Genomic DNA, 21426 nt, shown 5'->3' with positions numbered 1-21426 from the left:
CATAGGTAGATGAACTGATTTCTGGGTTCTCAATTTTATTCCATTGATCTGTGTGTCTGTCATTGTACCAGTACCAAGCTGTCTTGACCATCACAGCAGTGTAGGAGGATTTGAAATCAGGGAGTGAGATGCCTCCTGCCTTGCTTCTCTTTTTAAGGAGTACTTTGCTTATTCAGGGCCTCTTCCTTTCCAAATGATTTTGCCAGTTGACTTTTCTGTCTCTTTGAAGAATGTGTTTGATATCTGTATTGGAATTGTGTTGAACATATAGACTGCTTTTGATAGGACTGTCAGTTTTACATGACAATTGAATGAACATGGAATGTTTTTCCATTTCATTAGGTTTCTTATTGTTTCTCTAGTAGTGTTGTGTAGTTTTCCTTTTAAAGGTATTTTATGTCTCTATTTAGGTTCATTCGCAAATATTTTATCTTGTGGTTTTAAATGGCATTGCTTTGTTTCCTTTTCTGTGCGTTTATTATATATTTATCTGCAACTCTACTAAGGTCATCTGTTAGGTCTTGTTTGTTGTATACCTTTGAGTCAGAACTTACCCATAGCTAACCGTCCGTATACCTTTGAGTCAGAACTTACCCATAGCTAACCGTCCAGCAGGTTTTCAGAGGTAGGAGGAGATTGCCCATCCTTCTCCCATGAAGCAGTCGGTGGATTCACATAGCGTGCTTTTGGGATTACAGGCAGCTTTTTGCCAATAGGCCACCAGACAAGTTTTTTATTAAGTCTTTGGAGTTGTCTGTGCATACTAGCATACCTGGTGTATATAGTGATAGATTTACCACCTCTTTTCCAGTTTACATGCCTCTTATTTCCTTCTCTTATTGCCCAAGCAGGAGTACTTCCAATTTTATATTGCATAGAAGTGCTGATAGTGGGCATCCTTGTTTAGTCCCTCGTCACAAGGCTACAACTTTAGTCTTTCTCTGTTGAGAACAATGTTGGCTTTCGGTTTTGCGTATATACTTTTGACTATGTTCAAGAAATTCTTCTCTAATCCTATTTTATTAAGTGTTTTAATCAGAAAAGGGTGTTGGATTTTGTCAAAGGCCTTTTCCGCATCAATTGATAGGATCATGTAGTTCTTGTTCTCTGCTTTGTTGATGTGATTAATTACACCAATTGTTTTTCTTATGCTTAGCCATCTTTGCATACCTGTTATGAATCCCACTTGGCCATGGTGAATTATTTTTTTTATGTATCGTTGGATTCTATTGGCCAGGATTTTATTCAGGATTTTTGCACCTATGTTCATGAGAGATATTGGCCTATAATTCTCTATTTTGGAGGTGTCTTTACCTGGCTTTTGTATCAAGAATATGTTTGTTTCATCGAATAAGTCTGGGAAAATACCATCTTTTTTAGTTTTCTGAAATAGTTTATGTAGAATTGGTGACAATTTTTCTTTGAATGTTTGACTTGTAAAACCATCTATCTGGTCCAGGGCTTTTTTGGCTGAACGTTGTTTTTATTACCTTTTAAATTTATTCCTTTGTATTGGGTCTATTCAGGTGTTCCATTTCAGTTTGTGTCAGTTTAGGTAGGTTGTGAATTTCTAAGTATCTCTCCATTTTCTCTAGGTTTTCATATTTGTTTGAGTGTAGTTTTCATAATATCCCAATGTTAGCCTTTTATTTTAGTTGATTCTGTTGTGATGTTGCCCATTTCATCTTTTATTCAGATTACTTGTGTCTTTTCCTTTGTTAGTGGTTTATCAATTTTATTGACGTTTTCAAAGAACCAACTCCTATTTTGTTGATAGTTTCAATTGTTTGTGGGTTGTTTTTTGGTTTTTGGTTTTTTGGTTTTTTTTTTTTGGGTTTTTTTTTTAGTTTTATTTATTTCTGCTCTAATTTTTATAATTTTTGGGCTTTTAGGGGGTGTCAAGTTTTCTTGCTGTTCTTTTTCAGTTTGTTGAATATGTCGGGTTAGAGAGTCAATGGTAATTTTTTGCTGTCTTTTGATGTATTTGTTTATTGCTATAAATTGACCCCTGACTACTGCTTTGGCTGTTTCCCAGAGGTGTGGTAAATGGTGTTTTCTTTGTTATTTGCTTAAAGAAACTTTTTAATTTCATTTTTTATTTCTTCTAGTACTCAGTCATGTTCAAGCAAGGTGTTATTCAGCTACCAAATGTATGGTTTATTCTCCTTTATCCTCTAGTTATTAATTTCTAATTTTGTAGCACTGTGGTCTGAGAATATGCTTTGTATTATTTCTATGTTTATAAATGTATTGATGCTTGCCTTATGACCTAAAATGTGATCTATTCTGGAAAACGTTCCATGCACATTGGAGAAGAAGGTGTACTGTGCTTTTGAGGGGTTGCTAGCCTATAAATATCTATAAGATCGAGTTGGTTTGTTGTGTAGTTTAATTCTTGAGCATATTTGTTGAGTTGTTTTTTTTTCTGGTAGTTCTATCTCTTCTTGAGAATGGTTTATTAAAATCTTATATTTTGTCTATTTCCTTTTTCAGTTTGGTTAATGTTTGCTGTGTTTATTTTGCAGGTCTTTCATATGATGCATAGATATTTATTATTATTATGTCTCCTTGTTCTATTAACCCTTTAAACATTATGTAGTGACCTTCCTGGTCCTTTGTGATGGTTTTTGCATTGAAATTTATTTTATCAGAGAGTAATATCGCTGTTCCTCCTTTTTTTCTGGTTGCCATTTGCTTGGTATATTCCCTTCCCCCCTTGTATTTTTATTCTTTCTTTATCTTCATTTTTCAGGTGTGTCTCTTATAGACAGCATACTGATGGATTTTGGTTTTTTATCCAATCTGCTCCTCTCTTTCTCTTCAGTGGTGCTTTCGCCATTCACATTCAGTGTGATTATTGAGAGGCAAGTTTTTATTGCCATCATTTTGTTTAGTTCTTTTTGGTGTTGTTTCTAGTTACTTTGGTTTATTCTGCTTTCTGTGACACCTCTGTAAGAAGGACAGCGCTTAGTGTTTTCTGCAACACTGGTCTAGTTTTTACAAACTTCCTTAGGTTCTGTTTTTCTGGGACTATCTTGCTTTTTCCTTCATATTTGATGGACACTTTTGATGAATACAGTATTCTTAGTTGACAGTTGTGTTCTTTGAGTGTTTGATATATATTATTCCACTGTCTTCTTGCTAGTGTGGTTTCTGCTGAGAAATTGACACTTATCTGCTCTCCCTTATATTATACTCTTTTTTTCCCCTCTCTGCTTCAGAATTCTCTCCTTATCTTTGGTTCTGGTAAATTTGACAATGATATGCCTTGGTGTTTTTATTTTTTTAGTCTATTCTATATGGTGTTCATTCAGCTTCTTGAATATATATATATTCTCTCATTCTTCATTATACCTGCAAAGTTTTTGTTTAGTAATTCTTCCACAACTTTTTCAATGCCTTTAGTTGTTTCCTCCTGTTCTGAGATTTCCGTAATGGGCATGTTGTTTCTTTTGGTGGTGTCCCACATTATTCTTAGGTTTTCTTCTTTTTTCCTCCATTTTTGATTCTGCCTCTCTAGCAGATCAGTGGTGACAATTTTATCTTCTGTCTCACTGATTCTATGTTCCTTCTCTTCATCTCTGTTCATGTCACCCTCCATTGTGTTGACAGCTTCTTAATCATTAGTCCTTATATTTTAAAGTGTGATTTCTAGTTTTTGCAGAGCCTCTAATGCCTTGTTTGTTTTATTCGCATTGTTTTGGATTAAGCTCCTCCTCGTTTTTGCCTGTGGTGTCCTGTAATCCTTCAAGTTTGTCTGTCACCCATTGAAAATACTACATCATTGGTTGTTTTTTTTCTTTAATGCTGTGTCAGAAAGTTTCATCAGACTTTCTGGCTTCAGGAAATCCATTGATAACTGTGTCATTTTTTTCTGGTGATATCTTCCTTTGGGCTTGTGTAGGAGGTTAGGTAGCCTGCTTCTTACGTGACATTGCTTTAGTATAGTTTCTTATGTCTGAGGCGATAGTCACCACTCCAGAAGAAGGTATGGCAGCTACCCTGTCTGGGTTTCTCTCAGTTTGATAGAGAAAAGCCTCCTCTGTCAGACAACTGCTGCAGCTAGGCTATCCCAACGTGGTCTGGACTAAAGGCAGTTGATGGACTCGGCGTCAGGAAACACAAGGCGGAACACATAACCCTGATTGGAAAAATAGGAAGCCTTGGGTTTCCCTTCAAGAATGAGCTCCAGCTGTTTCACTCTCTTCTGATTTGGCTTAAGTGGTCTCCCATGATCCAACCAAACAGCAATGACTCCCCACAAAGTACCTTGCTCAAGTTCCAGCATCGTTCCCAGTGTGTTTTGGGAATGTTGTTCTGGGCGTGTGCTGTCGATGACAGGACTGGAGTTCCAGACTAACACTCAGATTTCAGCTTTCCCGCTCACCCCAGCGTGTTGTTCCCTGGCACGTTCCTACGTGATGTGTGCATCAGCAGCTCCCCAGTGCATGCATGTCATCAGAAAGCACCTGGTGTCAGGGAGCCCCTCGCCAGCGTGAGCCTGGCATCAGCGAGCAGCTCCCCAGCGTCAGTGGGTAACTCACTTGTGCGGCCCAGGTGTCAGCCAGCAGTTCTCCGGTTCGGGCCTGGCATCAGCGGGTAGCCTCCTGGTGTGTGCAGACAGTTGCTTTTGACTTATCTCACTCAAATTCCAGCTGTCCATATCACTGCCGCATTGGTCTCCCAGGGCTGCCTGTCCATCATGGCTACAGGTCCGTCAGGGCTGCTGGTCCTTCCTAGTCTCCCCTGTTGTATTATTAAGTTATTGTTCCTTCGTGTGCTGCATGGTATTCCACTGTGTGAATATATCATAATTTCCTCAGTGTTTTCGTTTATTGGTAGACATTTCGTTTGTTTCCATTTTCTTGCTATTGTGAATATTACTTCTGTGAACACACATCACCGTTTGTGTCTCAGTCTGAAATGCTTTTGAGTATAGTCATTCCCAGAAGTGAAATAACTAGGTCATACAGGATTTATATTTTCAGCTTTTTGTAGGTATGCCAAACTTCCAGAATGGTTGTAGCATTTTACAGTTCCAGGAGAAGTGCATGAGATGTTCCAGTCTCTCCATAGCCTCTCCACCATTTATTGTTTACTATCCTGTTAGATTCTACTACTGCTGTTGAAATAAGGTGGTATCTCATTGTCCTTTTGGCTTGCTTCTCCCTGAATGCCAGTGATTTTGAGCTTTTTTTCATGTGTCCATTGGCCATCTGAATGTCTTCCTTTGTGAAGTCTTTCCTTTTCTTTTTGCTTATTTTGCTACTTGGTTATCAGTCTTATGAAGACCTGTAGTATTCTGTAAACTTTTGTTATGATGCGCTTTTCTGAGATGTCATTGCCAAATGTTGGGGTTTTCCCCCGCCCATAATCTGTAGGTTTTCTTTTCACCGTATTGGAAAATGTTTTTGATGCACACAGGGGTTTATCTTTAGAAGGTCCCATTCATCAATATTTTCCTCTCCTACTTGTGCATTTCTGGCTATATTTGCAAGCCCATTTAGGCCATAGACGAGGCTTTACAAGTTTTGTCCCATTTTGTCTCTTATGATCCTTATGGTTTGGGGTTTTTCACCTAGGTCTCTGATAATTTTGAGTTGATTTTTGTAAATGGTGTGACATATAGATCGTGTTTCACCTCTGCAGGTAGATGTCCAGTTTTGCTAGCATCATTTGTTAAAGAGAGATGTTGTTTTCTCCTTTAGTTAGTTTTGATTTTTTGTCAAATATCATTTGACCATAGGTAGATGGAATGATTTCTGGGTTCTTGATTGTATTCTGTTGGTTTGTGTCAGTCATTGTACAGATATCAGCTGTTTTGATTACTATGGCTGATTACCAGTAGTCAACAAATCAAAAAACATATTACACTGGGAAAATCAGAGACCTCTCTGAAATACCGAAGAGCAAAGATATCAGGTTAAAGACTATGGTACACCCTATTTAATCCATGGTCCTTGCAGTCACTGGCTATGTGTCTGAGGGCTGGATAGTGAATAATGATGGTAGAAGAATAATTGCTCTTTAGCAGCAGGAATGGTGAAGCTTTGTCTCACATTCTTTGATCATGATGCTTGGAGGGCTTGAGAAGGTAGAAGATCAACGAAAGAGATAGACTCTCAAACAGATGGATTGACACAGTGGCTACAGCAATGGGCTCAAGCATATCAAAGATGATAAGGATTGCACAGGACAGGACAGGGTTCAGATCTGTTGTTGTTCACAGGGTTGCTAAGAATCGTAATTGACTCAACAGCACGTAATAGTGATGAGCAACAATCGAGTCAGAACTGACTCATAGCTGACCATCCAGTACATTTCCAGAGGTTTTAAATCACAAAAGATGAGAGAGACCATCTGTCTTTTGGGGAGCAGCTGGTGCTTAGGGACCTCATGCCTTTGGATTGGCAGCACAAGTTCCTACCCACTAGGCAACCAGAGTCCAAGGAATAGCTCTTGGTTTTGTGTACTGTCTAGTCGCAACTAAATCATAGGTGACCTTCAGTGGATTTTTCAGAGGCAGTTACATGCACAGGAAATATTACCTATCTTTCTCCTGGTGAGTCGTTAGTGGATTTTAATTACTTGTCTTTGGGTTGGCCTTGTAACTCCTTACCACTAAGCCACCAGAACTCTCTAAGGAACAGCTAATGGATTAAACTGACCCACTAGGTGACCTTTAGGTTAACAACTTGATGCATTATTCCCCTTGGGCTACCTTAATTCCCTTTTATGTTACGTAAATATGTCCTCACTTTGAAATGATTGAACCAGCTTTAACTGGCAATAAATTCTGCTTTATTCATTTGTACTTGCTACACATACAACTTGTAAATCACTGAAGAGAGTTTCCATTGGGAAAGATGTTTTGGGGAAGAAAAATTTTAAATAAAAGACCTCAGACTTTTTTTTTACTGGATGGCACACATCCTAGTGGAACAGTACTTATCGGGCTTTTAACAGAAAGGTTTGCGTTTTTAATCCACCACTGTAAAAAGGGGAGCTGTCTCTGTCAACTGCATGTGAAATACAAAACCAATTCCTGTGACGTCAAGATGTGTTCCTCACGATCCCCAACCTCTTTCTACTCATCTCAGTACCAATCTTACTGCTTTACTGGGTCCAAAATCTGATGCAAATAGCTCACAGACTACACAGAGCCATAGTGGGGAAGTCAAAAAGTTATAATCCAGGTTAGTAGCAGAATATAGTTAGGACAGCTTCCAAGATGTGCTTCCAAGCACCTTAGCTAAAGCCTCACAATTTAAGGCCAGTGTTACAAAGTTCTTAGTCCTGCCAGTATTGTTTCTTCCCTCCACCTCCAACAAATTTAGGCAAAAGCCTCTTCAGTCTGGTCCAGTGGTGTAACAGTCCCAGTGTCCTATCTCATGTCATACCCCTGGTTCTCCACTGTGGCTCTTAATAGCTGCTGCTCCCATAGGTCCTCCTAGTCTGTCTGGTATCCTGAAAGATGAGTTGCCTTCTCTGGTTCTCTGCTGATGGAACATCTTCCTTCTGCTGCTGGATGTGCCCAATTTGATGGTGAGACTAACCAGTTCCCTTGTGGATTGGTGAGACTAGCCAGTCCCCTTCTGGATAGGGTTATACACCTTATTCACATATTCCTGCCCATTCATATACAAACTAAGGCAATGACTAGAAAAAGAATTTTGAATAAATCCTTAACTCCACAACCACCCTGCTGCTCAAGTAAAATTTAAACAATTTTCTCTTGGAAGGCTAGCCTTTGAGATTAGGAGTCTGTTCTAACTCATAATGATTATGTTGTCATTGCATTTCTAGAACTGTAAATCTTTTCAAGTGGAAACTGCTCATTCTCACTTGCAGAGCAGACTGGTAGATTTGACCTGCCAATGTTTCTGTTAAGTAAATGATATATTAAATACACCAAGAAAGTTGAATGAAAAGATCAAGGGAACATTATCTAATTTAAAATCAGGAAAGATGTACATCATATCTGTATCTTTTTTTCCATACCTATTTAATCTGTATACTGAAGAAATCATCCAAGAAGCTAGTATCTGAATAAAGAAGAATGTGTTATCTGGATTGAAAGAAGATTCATAAGCAAACTTTGTTATATAAATGAATAACACACCCTCACTTGCTGTTAAGAAAATTTGAAGCACTTGCTCTAGAAGATCAAAGATTGTAGCCTTTCACTATGCATTTACCTATCAACATCAAAGCAACAAAAATTCTCACCACTGGACCAATGATAAATGGAGAAAAAGTTGAAATTGTCAGTGATTTTATCCTTCTTGGATCCATATTTAAAACCCTTGGTGCCAGCAGTCCAGAAGTAAGAGAATGTGTTGCATTGGGAAAATCGACTTTTAAACACCGCTCCACAATGCTGAGGACACTGATGTCAATTTAAAGACTAACACACACCTGATTTAAATCTTGATCTTTTCATTTGCTTACTATCCATCTGGAAGTTTGACCGTTAATAACGTTAGAAAGAAGAATCCATGTCTTTGTGTGGTGTTTGAGAAGAGCACTGGATGTTCTATAAGACTGCCGAAAAAACAAACTCCCTGGCCTAGAGAAAGTGCAACCAAAGTGTTCCTTAGAGGCCTTAAAGTTCCTTAGAGTGTGAAACTTTGTTTCCCTTTTCATTTATCAGTCCTTTTAGAATATTGAGATTATTTTATTGTACAGGTTTTCTTTAATAATCACTCTAAAATATATTGTGATCTTTATACTTTATTCTTTCCATGTCTTCATATTTTAAACTTTAGGTGGCCCTGTAGCTCAGACCATCATATTGAATACCATTATCTTGTATATAAAAAATTATAAGGGAGCTTATAGTCATGCCACTTACCTTCTTTGCTTATCTTAAAAAAATGTTAATATAGTTATCCAATTGAAAAATTTATTAGGAAATAAAAAGATGACACACTTCTAATGTAACTATTTTTCTTAGTTTTTATTTTACATGTAATTATGATTATTAACAGAAAGCATTGATATATAATCATCATTTATATGGATTCTCAGTAAGTAATAGTGTGGTTATCAGTACAGTGGGTTTTTCACAAATTGTTGTGGATTGACTTTGACATTCTAGGTTGTTAGAACATCCAACTACCAAATTCACTTAATAATCATTAAGTGCTATTCTTAGTATACAGACTTTTAAATCTAGCTAGCCATTCTTATCTCAGATTTGGAATTCTCAGTGCCAGAAAAAATAATGTATATGGATTGAAAGAGAACATAATTCTTATTTGAAAAATAATGTGAAAGAAATAATATTATTTAAAATTTGTATTCTTTATTTTAATGTTCTCTTCTGGGAAGCTGGAAAAGATTCAGCAGATAGTTATTCTTTGTGATTAGGTTTTACGCATTTATTTTGCAAAAAAATTTTGTATTCTTTTGAAATCCCACTTCCTACTATTGGTATATTTTTGAAATAGAAACATTTTTTTTCTTCCTCTAATTATTAACCATTGTAAAAAGATTCAAGATGTAATGTGCCTGTAGAGGAAGTACAGTCCAATTCTGTTCAATTCAGTGGTATTCTACATCTCTTCTGACATCAGCTGCAAATGCCATACATAGTTTCTTAAATCCTAACCATCAGGACTAGATAAAAAAACCTTACATGTTAAAGGGCATAGCCCTCCAGAATGTGAGAAACCCAGCAACTTCTGCCAGCTTCAAGCTTGAGTATTCTCCTAAAGCCACCTTTACTTCTGATTTTTGGTGACACATTGGGGGGTTAACATAAGCCTTTAGTATAAGCATCAAGCTTCAGACTTCCTAAAAGTTCCCACTTAACTTCTCACATGCTGGCTGGCTTCTGCTACTTTATTTAGTGTTCTGCTAGAACACCAGAATTCAGCAAAATGTATGCTAGTATTATACTTTTTATTCTATATAAAACAAAAGAATATAAAAATGAAAAGAAATACAGGGGGAGGTCTTAGGAAATCCTAAGCACAGAGCATATAAACCTCAAAAAAAGGATTTCTTTCCCTACTTCATCAGTATTTGTTACCAACCAAGAAACCCATTTTATGTCTAGAACTTTCTTGGGAGTTTGCACAATGACTTAAATTTTTACATCTTTTATCAAGTCAAGCCTGCCTTCTGTATTGTGGAGCTTTCTTTTTCCAAACTATTAACAGTTCTCAGTATCTACCACTAAAAATAAACTCTTTCAGAACAGTCTTCCAGAATATTAACCATAAAAAGCACAACTTTAAATTTAATGAAATAATGTTGAACCAACCATATTATTTTTGGCTTAGCTGAATCACATAACTAAATACTTCATACAATTTTAAAATCATGGAATGCTTGATTAAAGGTAAGTTAAGAACTGTTCTCTAGAATTTTAAAGATGCTTTTTTCCTTATCTATAAAAGGAGCTCTGGTGGCATAGTCCATAGAGAGTTGTAATCTTAACTCTAAGGTAGGACCTTTCTGGGTTTTTTTTTAATCCACCAGTAACTCCTGGGGATAAACATGGGCAGATCTCTTCCTGTTCTGTTTACAGCCTCCAAAAACTTATTGGAAGGTCAGCTATGAGGTGATGATAATGACTTTGGTATTTTTCTTATGCTTAATATAAGTGCCCTATTTTATAAATAATAAAGGAGTACTCGTACACCACTGACCACCTGACTCTAGATAATTTTCTTGCCTCCCTCCTTTTTTTTTTTTTAAAAAAAAAAAGTTATTTTGTTTGTATGTGTGCCGTCAAATCAGATCTGACCGGTACAGGAGGAGATTGCCCCTCCTTCTCCAGAAGAGTATCTTGGGGATTCAAACTGCACACTTCTTGAATTGCAGGGCAGCTTCTTGCCACTAGACTTGCCAGAACTCCTTTTGTCCCACTCCTTTAGGGCTTATTTATGAGACCACATTACTCATCAGTTACACCCATTATTTATCCATATTGATTTCTCACATTCAAACTGTTAAGCTTTCGATAAGTTATTCTATTTAAACAGTTTTTTGTCCTAGTTAATAAAACGAATTCTTTTTAGATGTGTACGAAAAGGTAACTGGAATAACAATCAAACTTTCCAAATCCTAGAAGCATCTGCTAATGTTATATTTCTTTTTATTTTAGTGAAGTTGTGGTCTACTAACCTGGACAACTCAGTGGCAAGCATCGAAGCCAAGGCTAATGTGTGCTGTGTCAAATTCAGCCCCTCATCTCGGTACCATTTAGCTTTTGGCTGTGCAGGTAAGAAATGAAAGCAGATATTTTTTCTTCCTTTCATGATGAGTAAACATCATAACTATGTTGGGAAAGCATTTTAAAAAGAATAACTGTTCTTGTAGGTTTAAATTTTGTTTTAATTATTAGACTCTAAATTAAAAGTCCTGTAGTATTCTGCCATTACTCATTTAGTGCCTTATCCTAATTGCACTCTTCTGTCACTTGTATTTAATACATAGTGATGAGTTTCCGTTTCTAGTAATTCTTTTTAAGTCTTTGTATGCATGAGTAAGTGCTCATAACTTAGGTTGTAATGATGTTTAAGCAATTAAGCTGTTTTGTATTTTTCATAGACATGTTTTTGGGTAAGTATTAATTTCTTCAACACTTATTTATTGAAGGTCTACTATGCATAAATCTTCTAGGGGCAGTGAGTAAGACAAAGTCTTGTTTCATGGAGTGTATGATAGCATAATAAGTACACTAAAAAAAAGTTAGCTCTTGTTTTTTAATTAGGATGACTTTGTCTGAGACACTCTTATTTTCCACTTGTACCATTACTACTATAACCTACTTAATTTTTAAAACTGACATGAATTAGAAGAGATATCATAGTCGTGCTTTTCTTTTTTTAAAATGTACTAGAAGTATATTTAAAATATTTTTGTAATTTTAATGAAAGTTTACAGATAGATTGGGTTTTCATTCATTCATGCACATGTTCCTCCTTCCCCTTTCCTCTGCCCCAGTTCACTTTTTAATGCACTTCTTGTTCCAGATTGTCATACATATCATGCAGAATCATACATTGCTTTCAGACAGTCTATTCCTTCACCTGTTCCTGTGCAGTGTTATTGATCTATTCACTCCTTTTGTCCGCCACCTCCCGCCCCCATGTGAATCCTGTAACAGTGGTTTTACTCAATATTTGGCCTTTAGTAACTAAAATATTTCACTCGGCATAATTCATTCAGATTCATCCGTGTTGTGTATTGTTTTACAAGTTCCTTATTTTTCTTTGTTGTGTAATATTCCATTGTATGAATGTACTATAGTTTTTCTATATATTCATTTGTTGAGGGGCACTTGGGTTACTTCTCTTGCTTCTCTGTTGTGAATAATACTGCATTAAACGTGGGTGTGTATACATCTGTTTGCATCTTGGCCCTGATTTTTTTAAGGTGTATTCCCAGTAGTGGGATATGATATCTAGCATTTTTGTTTCCAGCTTTTTAAGAAAGCACTAGACTGCCTTCCACAGTGGTTGTATATTCCCACAAGCAGTGAAGGAGAGTCCCAGCCTCTCCACATCTTTGCAATGTATAACGAGGAGAAAGTAAAATAAAGGAATGAGGCCTTCTAAAAACCAGATCTCTATGCATATAAAAAAACTTCAACAGAGTAACAGGGAAAGTCACTGTTCTCTTATCCTTTTTTCTTCTTCTGCATTTGATTTCCTTGTGAACTCACCAAAGTGGTTAACACCTGTAATTTTACTTTTTATTATAAAATATCTGATTTTTAATTATTTTTATTAATAATCTCATTTGGCTGAAAAAGATAAGTTAGCACCATTTCATAAGAACAGCAGCATAACTTTAGAAAGGAAAAAAATCACAATTTAAACTTACAATTTGCATTTACACTATTTAATAATGATTTCTGGAATAATAACATAATCTTTTAATTATGCAGAAATAGCACGTTTTGTTCAATCTATGTTACCTCTCCCATAAAAACCAAATTCAAAGCTATAAAAACAATTTGAGGATGGTACAGACTAACGTGGATATCCGGATATCCCCTCTCCTTCTGTGATTAACTTTTATACTTTTCCATTTTCAGTCTATTCCAGTATGCATATTCTTATTTTGTCACTTATTGAAATGTGGCTTTGGCCAGCTTAGTTTTAACTTTGATATATATGTTCCTTGTTTTTAAAACAGATGGACCATTAGGCATTTAAAATAGATTATGAATGGTACTGTGTATGAAGTTTTACAATATTATTTTAATTATTTAGCTATTTCTATATGTTGAAATATATTTAATGTATTGAGAATTTTAAGAATATGACCTGTCTTATAAATATACTCACTAAATACTGATCATCTATGAATAGAAATTATTAGCAGTTTCTAATTAATATATTCAGTTATCAGATAAAAGTATTTTTCCATTTTCTGTTTCTTGAGAAATAGGAACCTGTTATTGTTGTTGTTGTTGTTGTTGTTGTTAAGTGCCGTCGAGTCGCAGGCGACTCATAGCGACCCTGTGAAGGAGAGCCCTCAACGCTTGGGTGTCTTTCATTCTCTCTCCAGGTTCATAGGGTTTCCAGAGGCAAGCTGTTACGGAAGTATATGCCACTCTGCTTCCAAGCTTGTTTTAATTGGAGAGCTCCACCCCGCTCTGTCCGTATTGGGTAACCAGCCGTTAACACATTTGACACATCAATGTCATAGTGTTCAGCCTCACAGCAACCACAAGTTACCGCTGTACGGCACTTGTACACCAGGTCTATACGACCTGGAGGAATGTCTGAACAAAAACAATGAAAGACAGGCCCAAGGGCTGTGGATTAAAAGCCACCCACCTTTGGCTTGGTAGTGTCGCTTTCTGTCCACTGGGCCAGCTGATCTCTCTCTCTAACCTACTTTAAAAATATTTCTGCTGTCTCGGTGGCAGATGTTTTCGATTTTTGGTTAATTTGGGCATTAATTTTTCTGTAGACATGTTATTATTTTTTATTATTCTAATTCTATTAAAAACTTGTAGGAATTGTTTATATTCGTTTGCTAGTTTTGGAAGTACTAATGATGTTCTGGTAATAGGTCCTCTCAGACAGTTATATGGTATACTTTCCTGTTTGTTTGGATTGATATATTGGATAAACTTTTATATTTCACCTTGCTTATGTCCTGGGCCTTTTCTCTTAACTTTAAAAATTGTATATTAATACCATTTCATAGACATGATTACTATTTTAAATGAAATATTTCCATTACTTTTGAAAGATATTTATTGCTAAAGTAGATAAAATCTGTGGTTATTCTGAATTTTGTCATAAATCCAGATACTATATAAACGTTTCTTGTTAATCCAAGTGACGCTTTTTTCACGAGAGTCTTTGGTATTGTTTATTTATACTTGATATTAGCCCAAAATGGTAGTTGCATGGCTTTCCCCCAATGAATTCTTGTGCTCTTTACCTCCCATCACTGTTAGGAGATAATAGTGATGGTGGCCATCTTCACTTAGTTTATTTGGTTGACAGGGCTTTAGGGTTTAAGATATTTACTTCTGATCTTATGATAATTTATGTTTAACGTGTTTCTGGAATAATCATTCTTGAGCATAATGTGGGTTTGCTACATTTCATTGCTAATATTTCATTTTTTTATATCCATATTTATAAATGAAAATGCTCTGTGATCCTCTTTTACACTCTTTTTTAAAAAACACTTTTATAAATTTTTAGTATTACATAGCCTTTGGTCCCCCCCATCTTAATTTGTTTTATTGTGATAAGAAACTGCAACCCCAAAGGTATGCAGATCAAATCCACTTACTGCTCCGTGGGAGAAGGATGAACCATCTCCTCCTGTGTGATTTACTGTCTCTGAAAAACCCCCTGGAGGGTGAGCTATGGGTCGATTCCAACTCGATGGTACATAACAACAGCAGCAGCAACATATCTTGAGCTTATTTATTTCTAAGTATTTTGTTAATTTTGGTACTGTTACTAATGGAATAATTTTAATTTCCTAATTATTTATTGTTATTGTATGTTGTTGTTGTTGTCATTATGTGCCATCGAGTCACTTGCGACTCACAGCGACCCTACATATAAGAGCCCTAAATGCCGTTCTCTCCTATGCCAACCTTGCCTTCTCAAACACACTAATTCCCACCACTCCTCTCACAGAATCTATCCATCTCATCGAGGTCTTTCTCTCCTGCGCCGTCCCTCCACTTTCCCAAACATGATGTCCCTCTCCCAAGGACCAGTCCCTCCTTGCAGCATGTCCAAAGTATGTCAGACGAAGCTTCAGAATCCGTAACTCCAAGGAGCATTCTGGTTTCACCCTTTCCAGGACAAACCTGTTTGTTCTCCTAGCCGTCCATGGTATATTCAACACTCTTCTCCAGCACCACAGCTCAAAGGCATCAATTATCTTTCTATCATCCTTATTCACTGTCCAACTCTCCGATGCATAGCACGTAATTGCAAAGACTGTAGCCTGGATCAGGCACACCTTAGTCTCCAGCCTGATGTCGTTGCTCTTCAGAACTCTGGAAAGGTCCCTCACAGCTGACTTTCCCAATGCAATTCATCTCCTGATTTTGTGGCTGTTGTTACCAAAAGTGTTGACTGTGGAGCCAAGTAACCTAAAACTGTTAGCTATCTCGATCTCTTTACCATCCATACTTATGCTGCCAATTGACCCAGTGGTGAGAATGTTAGTTTTCTTGATATTGAGCTTCAGTCCATATTGAAGATTGCAGTCCTTGACCTTCTGCAGCAAGCGCTTCAGGTCCTCCTCACTTTCAGCAAGCAGCATTGTGTTATCTGCATAATGCAGGTTGTTGATGATTCTTCCACCAATCTTGATGCCACATTCCTCCAATATGTTATTGTATAGAATTAAAATATTATGTAATACTGCTACTCTCATATATTTGTTCTCAGCGTTCTGTAAATTTCTTGGGATTTTTTACATATACGATCATGTCATCTATGAATTATGACCATTTTATTTTCTCCTTTGCATCTGGATAGTCTTTTTCTTTGCTTTACTTTTTAAAAAATTATTTCTATATTGTGATTTTAATGGAAGTTTACAGAGAAGTTGGATTTTCATTAACTCCTTGTTGCATCTTTTCCTCCCTCTCCCTCTCCTTGGCTCCACTAGTTCACTTTGCACTGCACCTCTTATTCAAGATTACTGTCATATCTTTTTATTTTCTTGCTTTGATTAAAAACACCAATGAATTGGTAAATTAAAAATAGTAACAACTTCCTAATTTTAACTAGAAAACTAAAAGTCCTCAATTAAGTGTGATGTTTGCTTCGAATTTCTTACAAATTATGAGATTTTTATTCTGAGTTTGCTGAGAATGTATTTCATAGTAAATGTTGTCTTTTGTTATATGTGTTGGTTTTTTATCGATCATGTGATATTTACGAACTTTTGTTCATGTTGTAATATCATTTATGTATTGGTGGATTCAGTTTACCAGTATTTTAAGTGTATTTTTGTCCGTGTTCCTGAGGTATATTTGTTTAAAATTTTATGTCACTTGCTGACTTAGATATCAGAAGTACCACTGACCTCATAAATCATTTGTAAAATGTTTTCCCCTTGCCCTACCTACATCAAATGAGTTTGTGAAGGATTAATAGTATTTCTTCTTCAAGACATTTGATAAAACTTACCTATTAAACCGTGCTTTTGTAGAAAATATAAAATTCCTGCTTCAGTTTACATCTTGTAGTTCCTTTCAAATTTGGTTTCTCCCTGAAGTCTGTTTTAATAATTATGTCTTTCTAGGAATTTGTTGATTTTCTTCTTGTTAATTCTAGATTTGTTTCTCAATTTCTTTCAGGTGTGTGTAAGGACAGAACCACCTGTTGATAGAAGCTGCTTCAGGCTAGAATATAACATGTTTCCCATGGTTCTTTTCCCCATTTCAGATTTCACACGTGTTTCTTATTTTATGCTGTCAATTGATTTCTAGAGCAAAGACATGCTTGTTTTTGTCATTTTTATACTAGTATTATGAAGCAAGTGACTAACACATTTATTCACTAAGGTTGATGGCTTGAGTCTATCCAAAGGTTTTTAGAAGTAGTCATGGGATCTACTACTAAAACTGTTCTGTTTAAAACCCTATGGAGCATAGTTTGACATGCATATGCTGGTTTTGAGTCAGAATCCACTCAGTGGCAACTGGTTTGGTTTTCCTCATTTTATTGTTGTGAATGCTGATGGTATAGTGGGTTAAATATAAGGCTGCTACTGGAAAGGTTGACAGTTCAAATTCACTCCATAGGAGGAGGAGGAAGCAGGCTCCTCTTGTTACTATTTAAACAGACCAACACTCCCACCCCACCCCCAATTACTTCTGTTTTGTCTAACACTAGCAACCCTCCATTAGATTTCTGAGGCTGTAAATCGTTATGGGGGAGAATGCCCATTTTCCTCACTTGAAACATCTGATAAATTCAAACCACTAACTTTTTTGGTTAGCAGCCCAAAATATTACGGCTATACTATAAGTGTTCCCTGTCAAGATTTAAAGCCATAGGAACTTGATGAAGGGTTGGTATAAGTCAAAATTCACTCCATGGTAGTAATGGGCTTGATTGTGATTATTTTTTTAAACAGGAATTTTAACCAGCAGGAGTATTGATTTAGCTTTGGGGTTAGAATATGTAATTAGAGAGTTACAAGGAATTCTAAGAACTCATTTAACTTGAAATCCTCAGACTTTATTAACTCACCAGCTAGTGACTGGTCATTTATTTTCTGATAGCATCATTCCGCTTTTATTTTGTAGTGTTTTAGAGTTCAGAGTAGAAAACAGACACCACTCTTTAAGACTTTTGTATAAGAAGGGGATAAATCTAATAGTACATTGTGAGATTACTAAAATTATTGAAAGGGCTGGAGGACTACTTCATATGCTGTACCTCTTCTGATGACTTTTAGTTCATCAAATATTACTTGGTAGAACTATATTTATAACAAGAGAACTATTATTATTTTTACAACTACTGGAACTATTTATACCAAGAATTTTTAAGATCTGTATAATACTTTTGTTGTAATCAAAGAATCAGGAATCTTAAATCGTTGCAAGTCTATAGGCACTAAATTTATTTAGATTTAAAATCGAATATTAATGGGACCAGTATTCTTTTGCTTTGCTCTCTGCTTATAATTGTCACCTTTTATCAAGTAACACATGCTTTTAATCAGGACACATTTATATTAATAGGGAAAATTTACTTCATACATAATTCAAGCATTTCACAATATGTAAATATTCTGTAAGTACTTCTTTGTAAATCAAAATAGCACTCTCTCCTTAGTTGTTTTGATTATTTTCCCACTGAGAGTACAGATGGATTCATATACCTGAAATTGCCTTTGAAAACCATTTATAAGTTTGATGATTCATATGAATGCTATTTTTTTTAAATTTTTATACATTTTTTTAATTACTGTGGGGTTTTTTGTTTGTTTTCTTAATCATGAGAGAAGTAATTAGAATGAGTGAGCTACCCAATGGAAAATAGTATGTCTTGCTCACTCAGCATTTCCCTGCCTGGTTTCACTCAGAGAAATTAAATTTCCTTTGATATGATTAATTAATTTGGGGTGGGTGGAGGGTTCTCCTTTTACTTTTTAATATTACTTTATTTTAAATATATGTAATGTTTTGTTTTGAGCTTTTATAATCTTAAGGTGAAAATTTCCCACAGAAATATTGATATAAATCTTAGTCTTTCTTTTCAGTTATCACCCTACATTATGTTGTTGTTAGGTGCTGTCGAGTATGATTCATAGCAACCCTGTGAACAATAGATGTCAACCCTGCCCTATCCTTTGTCATCTTCATAATTCCTGACATCCTCAAGCCCATTGCAGAAGACACCATGTCAATCCATTTGATTGAGGCTCTTCCTCTTTTTTTACCAACCATCCATCTTTCTAAATATGATATCCCTCTCCAAGGAATAGCCTCTCCTAACAACATGACCAAAATATGTGAGATGATGCTTTTTTATCTTTGCTTCTAAGAAGAGCTCTTTCTCCTAGACATACCTGTCTGTTCTTTTGCCAGTCCATGGCATATTCATGATTCCCCATCACCACACCTCAAAAAGATCTATTCTTCTGTCATTTTCACTTGTGAAAATGAAATCTCAGATGCGGTGTCTCTCCACCCTCCTTTCTAATGGGTCTTCTACATTATATTGTTCTTGAAAAGAATACAGAAATTTTGTAGCCCTATGTTTATGGTTAATTTTTAGGAGTCTTTAGGTTTGGTTTAGTTTTATGAAAAATCATTTAAGGAGAGTGATGCATATGGTGCAGAGAGCTAGCAGGACAGTAGGAATTTGAGGGAGAACTATTATTAAAATAATTTGGGAGCCACAGGAGCAGCGAGCCTCAGGCTGTGTTGGGAGCTGCCAGACAAATCACTGTGGGACCCACCTGCCAGGAGCAAGCAGGACAACAGGACTTTTATGGAGTTTTCTTAAGCCCTGCTGGACCAGAGCCTGGCAGGGCGAGAGCCACTGGGCGAGAGTAGGACAGCTGGAATTTGAGTGAGGACCCAGTGTGAGCCCACCTGGATAGCTGGAATCTAAGTGAGGTCCCCACCCGTGCTCTTTCCACATTGGTTCCAATCCACAGCTGTGCCTCTGTGTCCAGTCAACTAACTTGCCTTTAATCTGGAGCACCTTGATCTAAGGCTGGTCTCACAGGCCCTGAACTGAACTTTCCCTTGGGTCAAAAGTTCAGAGAGAAATGCAGAGGCAGGGTGGCTGCCCCACCCTTTTGAAGAGTAGTGACTTCATATCAAGAACCTGTCATCACCTCAGGCATAAAAAACTCTTATCACAGCAGTGCCATCTGAGAAGCAGGCTACCTCACTTCCTACATAAGCGCAAAGCAAGATGTCACCCCCGAAACATGACACAGTATCAATGGATTTCCTGAGGCCAGAAAGTCTGATGGAACTTTCTGACACAGAATTCAAAAGAACAATGATTGAATATTTTTCATGGATGAAAAACAGACTTGAAGAACTACAGGACACTGCAAGCAAAAACCAGGAGGAGCTTAAAAAAAATTCCAAAACAATGCAGATAAAACAAATGCGACATTAGAGGCTATGGAATATGAGGCCCAATGTTTCAGATGCTGTCAACATGCTAGAGGGACACATGAACAGAGTTGAAGAGAACTAACACAGAACTAAGTGAAATAGAAGATAGAATCAATCACCCCTGATCTGTTAGAGCAAAAAAATAGAATCATAAAGGAAGGGGAAAAAAGAAAACCTAAGAATAATGTGGGACACCATCAAGAGGAATAACAGGTGCATCAGATATGAAGGAGAGGTCAAGATATTCCCAGAAAAAGAGAGTCTAAGGGAGCTTGTAGAAACCAGAGCAGCATTGCAGGAAACACTGAGAGAGATCCTTACAGAGGTGCCACAGAAAGCAGTATGGACCAAAGTAAATAGCAACAACAGCAAAAAGCACTTAACAAAATGATAGCAATAATACCTTGCCTTTCAATAATCACACTGAATGTGAATTTTTTAAATGCACCACTAAAGAGAAAAAGAGTCAAAGATTGAATAGAAAACCAAAATTCATCAATATGCTGTCTACATACATACATATATACATACACACACATGAAAAATGAAGACAAAGAATAAAAATAAAAGGGGTGGGATAGAGTATACCAAGCAAATGACAACCAGAAAAAAGCAAGAGTCGTGATAATAATCTTTTATAAAATAAATTACAATGCAAAAACTATACAAAGAATAAGGAAGCTCACTATATAATGCTTAAAGGGTCAGTAGAACAAGAGGACATAATAATAGCTATGCACCAAATTTTAGAGCAGCAAAATATATAAAATAAACATTAACAAAACTGAAAAAGGAAATAGACAACACTAATAGAGTAGTTGGAGACTTAATATACCACTCTCAAGACAAGATAGAACTACGAGAAAGAAATTCAACAAAGATGGTGAAGAATTAAACTACACGATAAATCAACTCAGTCTCATAGATATTTATAGGCTAATGCACCCAAATAAAGCATAGCACCTGTTCTTCTCCAATGTGCATGAAATGCTTTCCAGAATAGCTCACAAAGCAAGCATCAATAAATTTAAAAACAGAAATAATACAGTGCATCTTCTCAGACCACAATACTACAACATTAGAACTTAATAGCAAGAGGATAAAGGAGGGAAAAAAACCCAACATAGATTTGGAAGTTGAACAACACCTTGTTTGAACATGACCGGGAACTACAAGAAATAAAAAATGAAATAAAAAAAGAAAGCACCACTTACCAAAACCTTTGGGAAACAGTCAAATCAGTAATCAGAAGTCAATTTATAGCAATAAACAAACACATCAAAAGTCAGGAAAAAATGACCATTGACTCTAACTCA

The 21426-nt window shown here is 36.3% G+C and overlaps 1 protein-coding gene across 1 annotated transcript in view; it reads left to right on the top strand.

Moving 5' to 3' along the window:
• Window positions 1-21426, top strand: part of RFWD2 (ring finger and WD repeat domain 2, E3 ubiquitin protein ligase) — a 273178-nt gene that overhangs the window by 181547 nt on the left and 70205 nt on the right. The window contains exon 15 of the mRNA XM_006887764.1: window positions 11117-11233. Within this exon, the coding sequence (XP_006887826.1) occupies window positions 11117-11233 (117 nt within the window). The remainder of the gene's footprint in view (window positions 1-11116; window positions 11234-21426) is intronic.

Source organism: Elephantulus edwardii, unplaced genomic scaffold (genome assembly GCF_000299155.1).
Source record: "Elephantulus edwardii isolate Elephantulus edwardi_28Jun2011 unplaced genomic scaffold, EleEdw1.0 scaffold00061, whole genome shotgun sequence".
NCBI classification, from domain to species: domain Eukaryota; kingdom Metazoa; phylum Chordata; class Mammalia; order Macroscelidea; family Macroscelididae; genus Elephantulus; species Elephantulus edwardii.
Note: the sequence above shows the minus strand (reverse complement) of the source record. Positions and strands in the feature narration are given on the sequence as shown.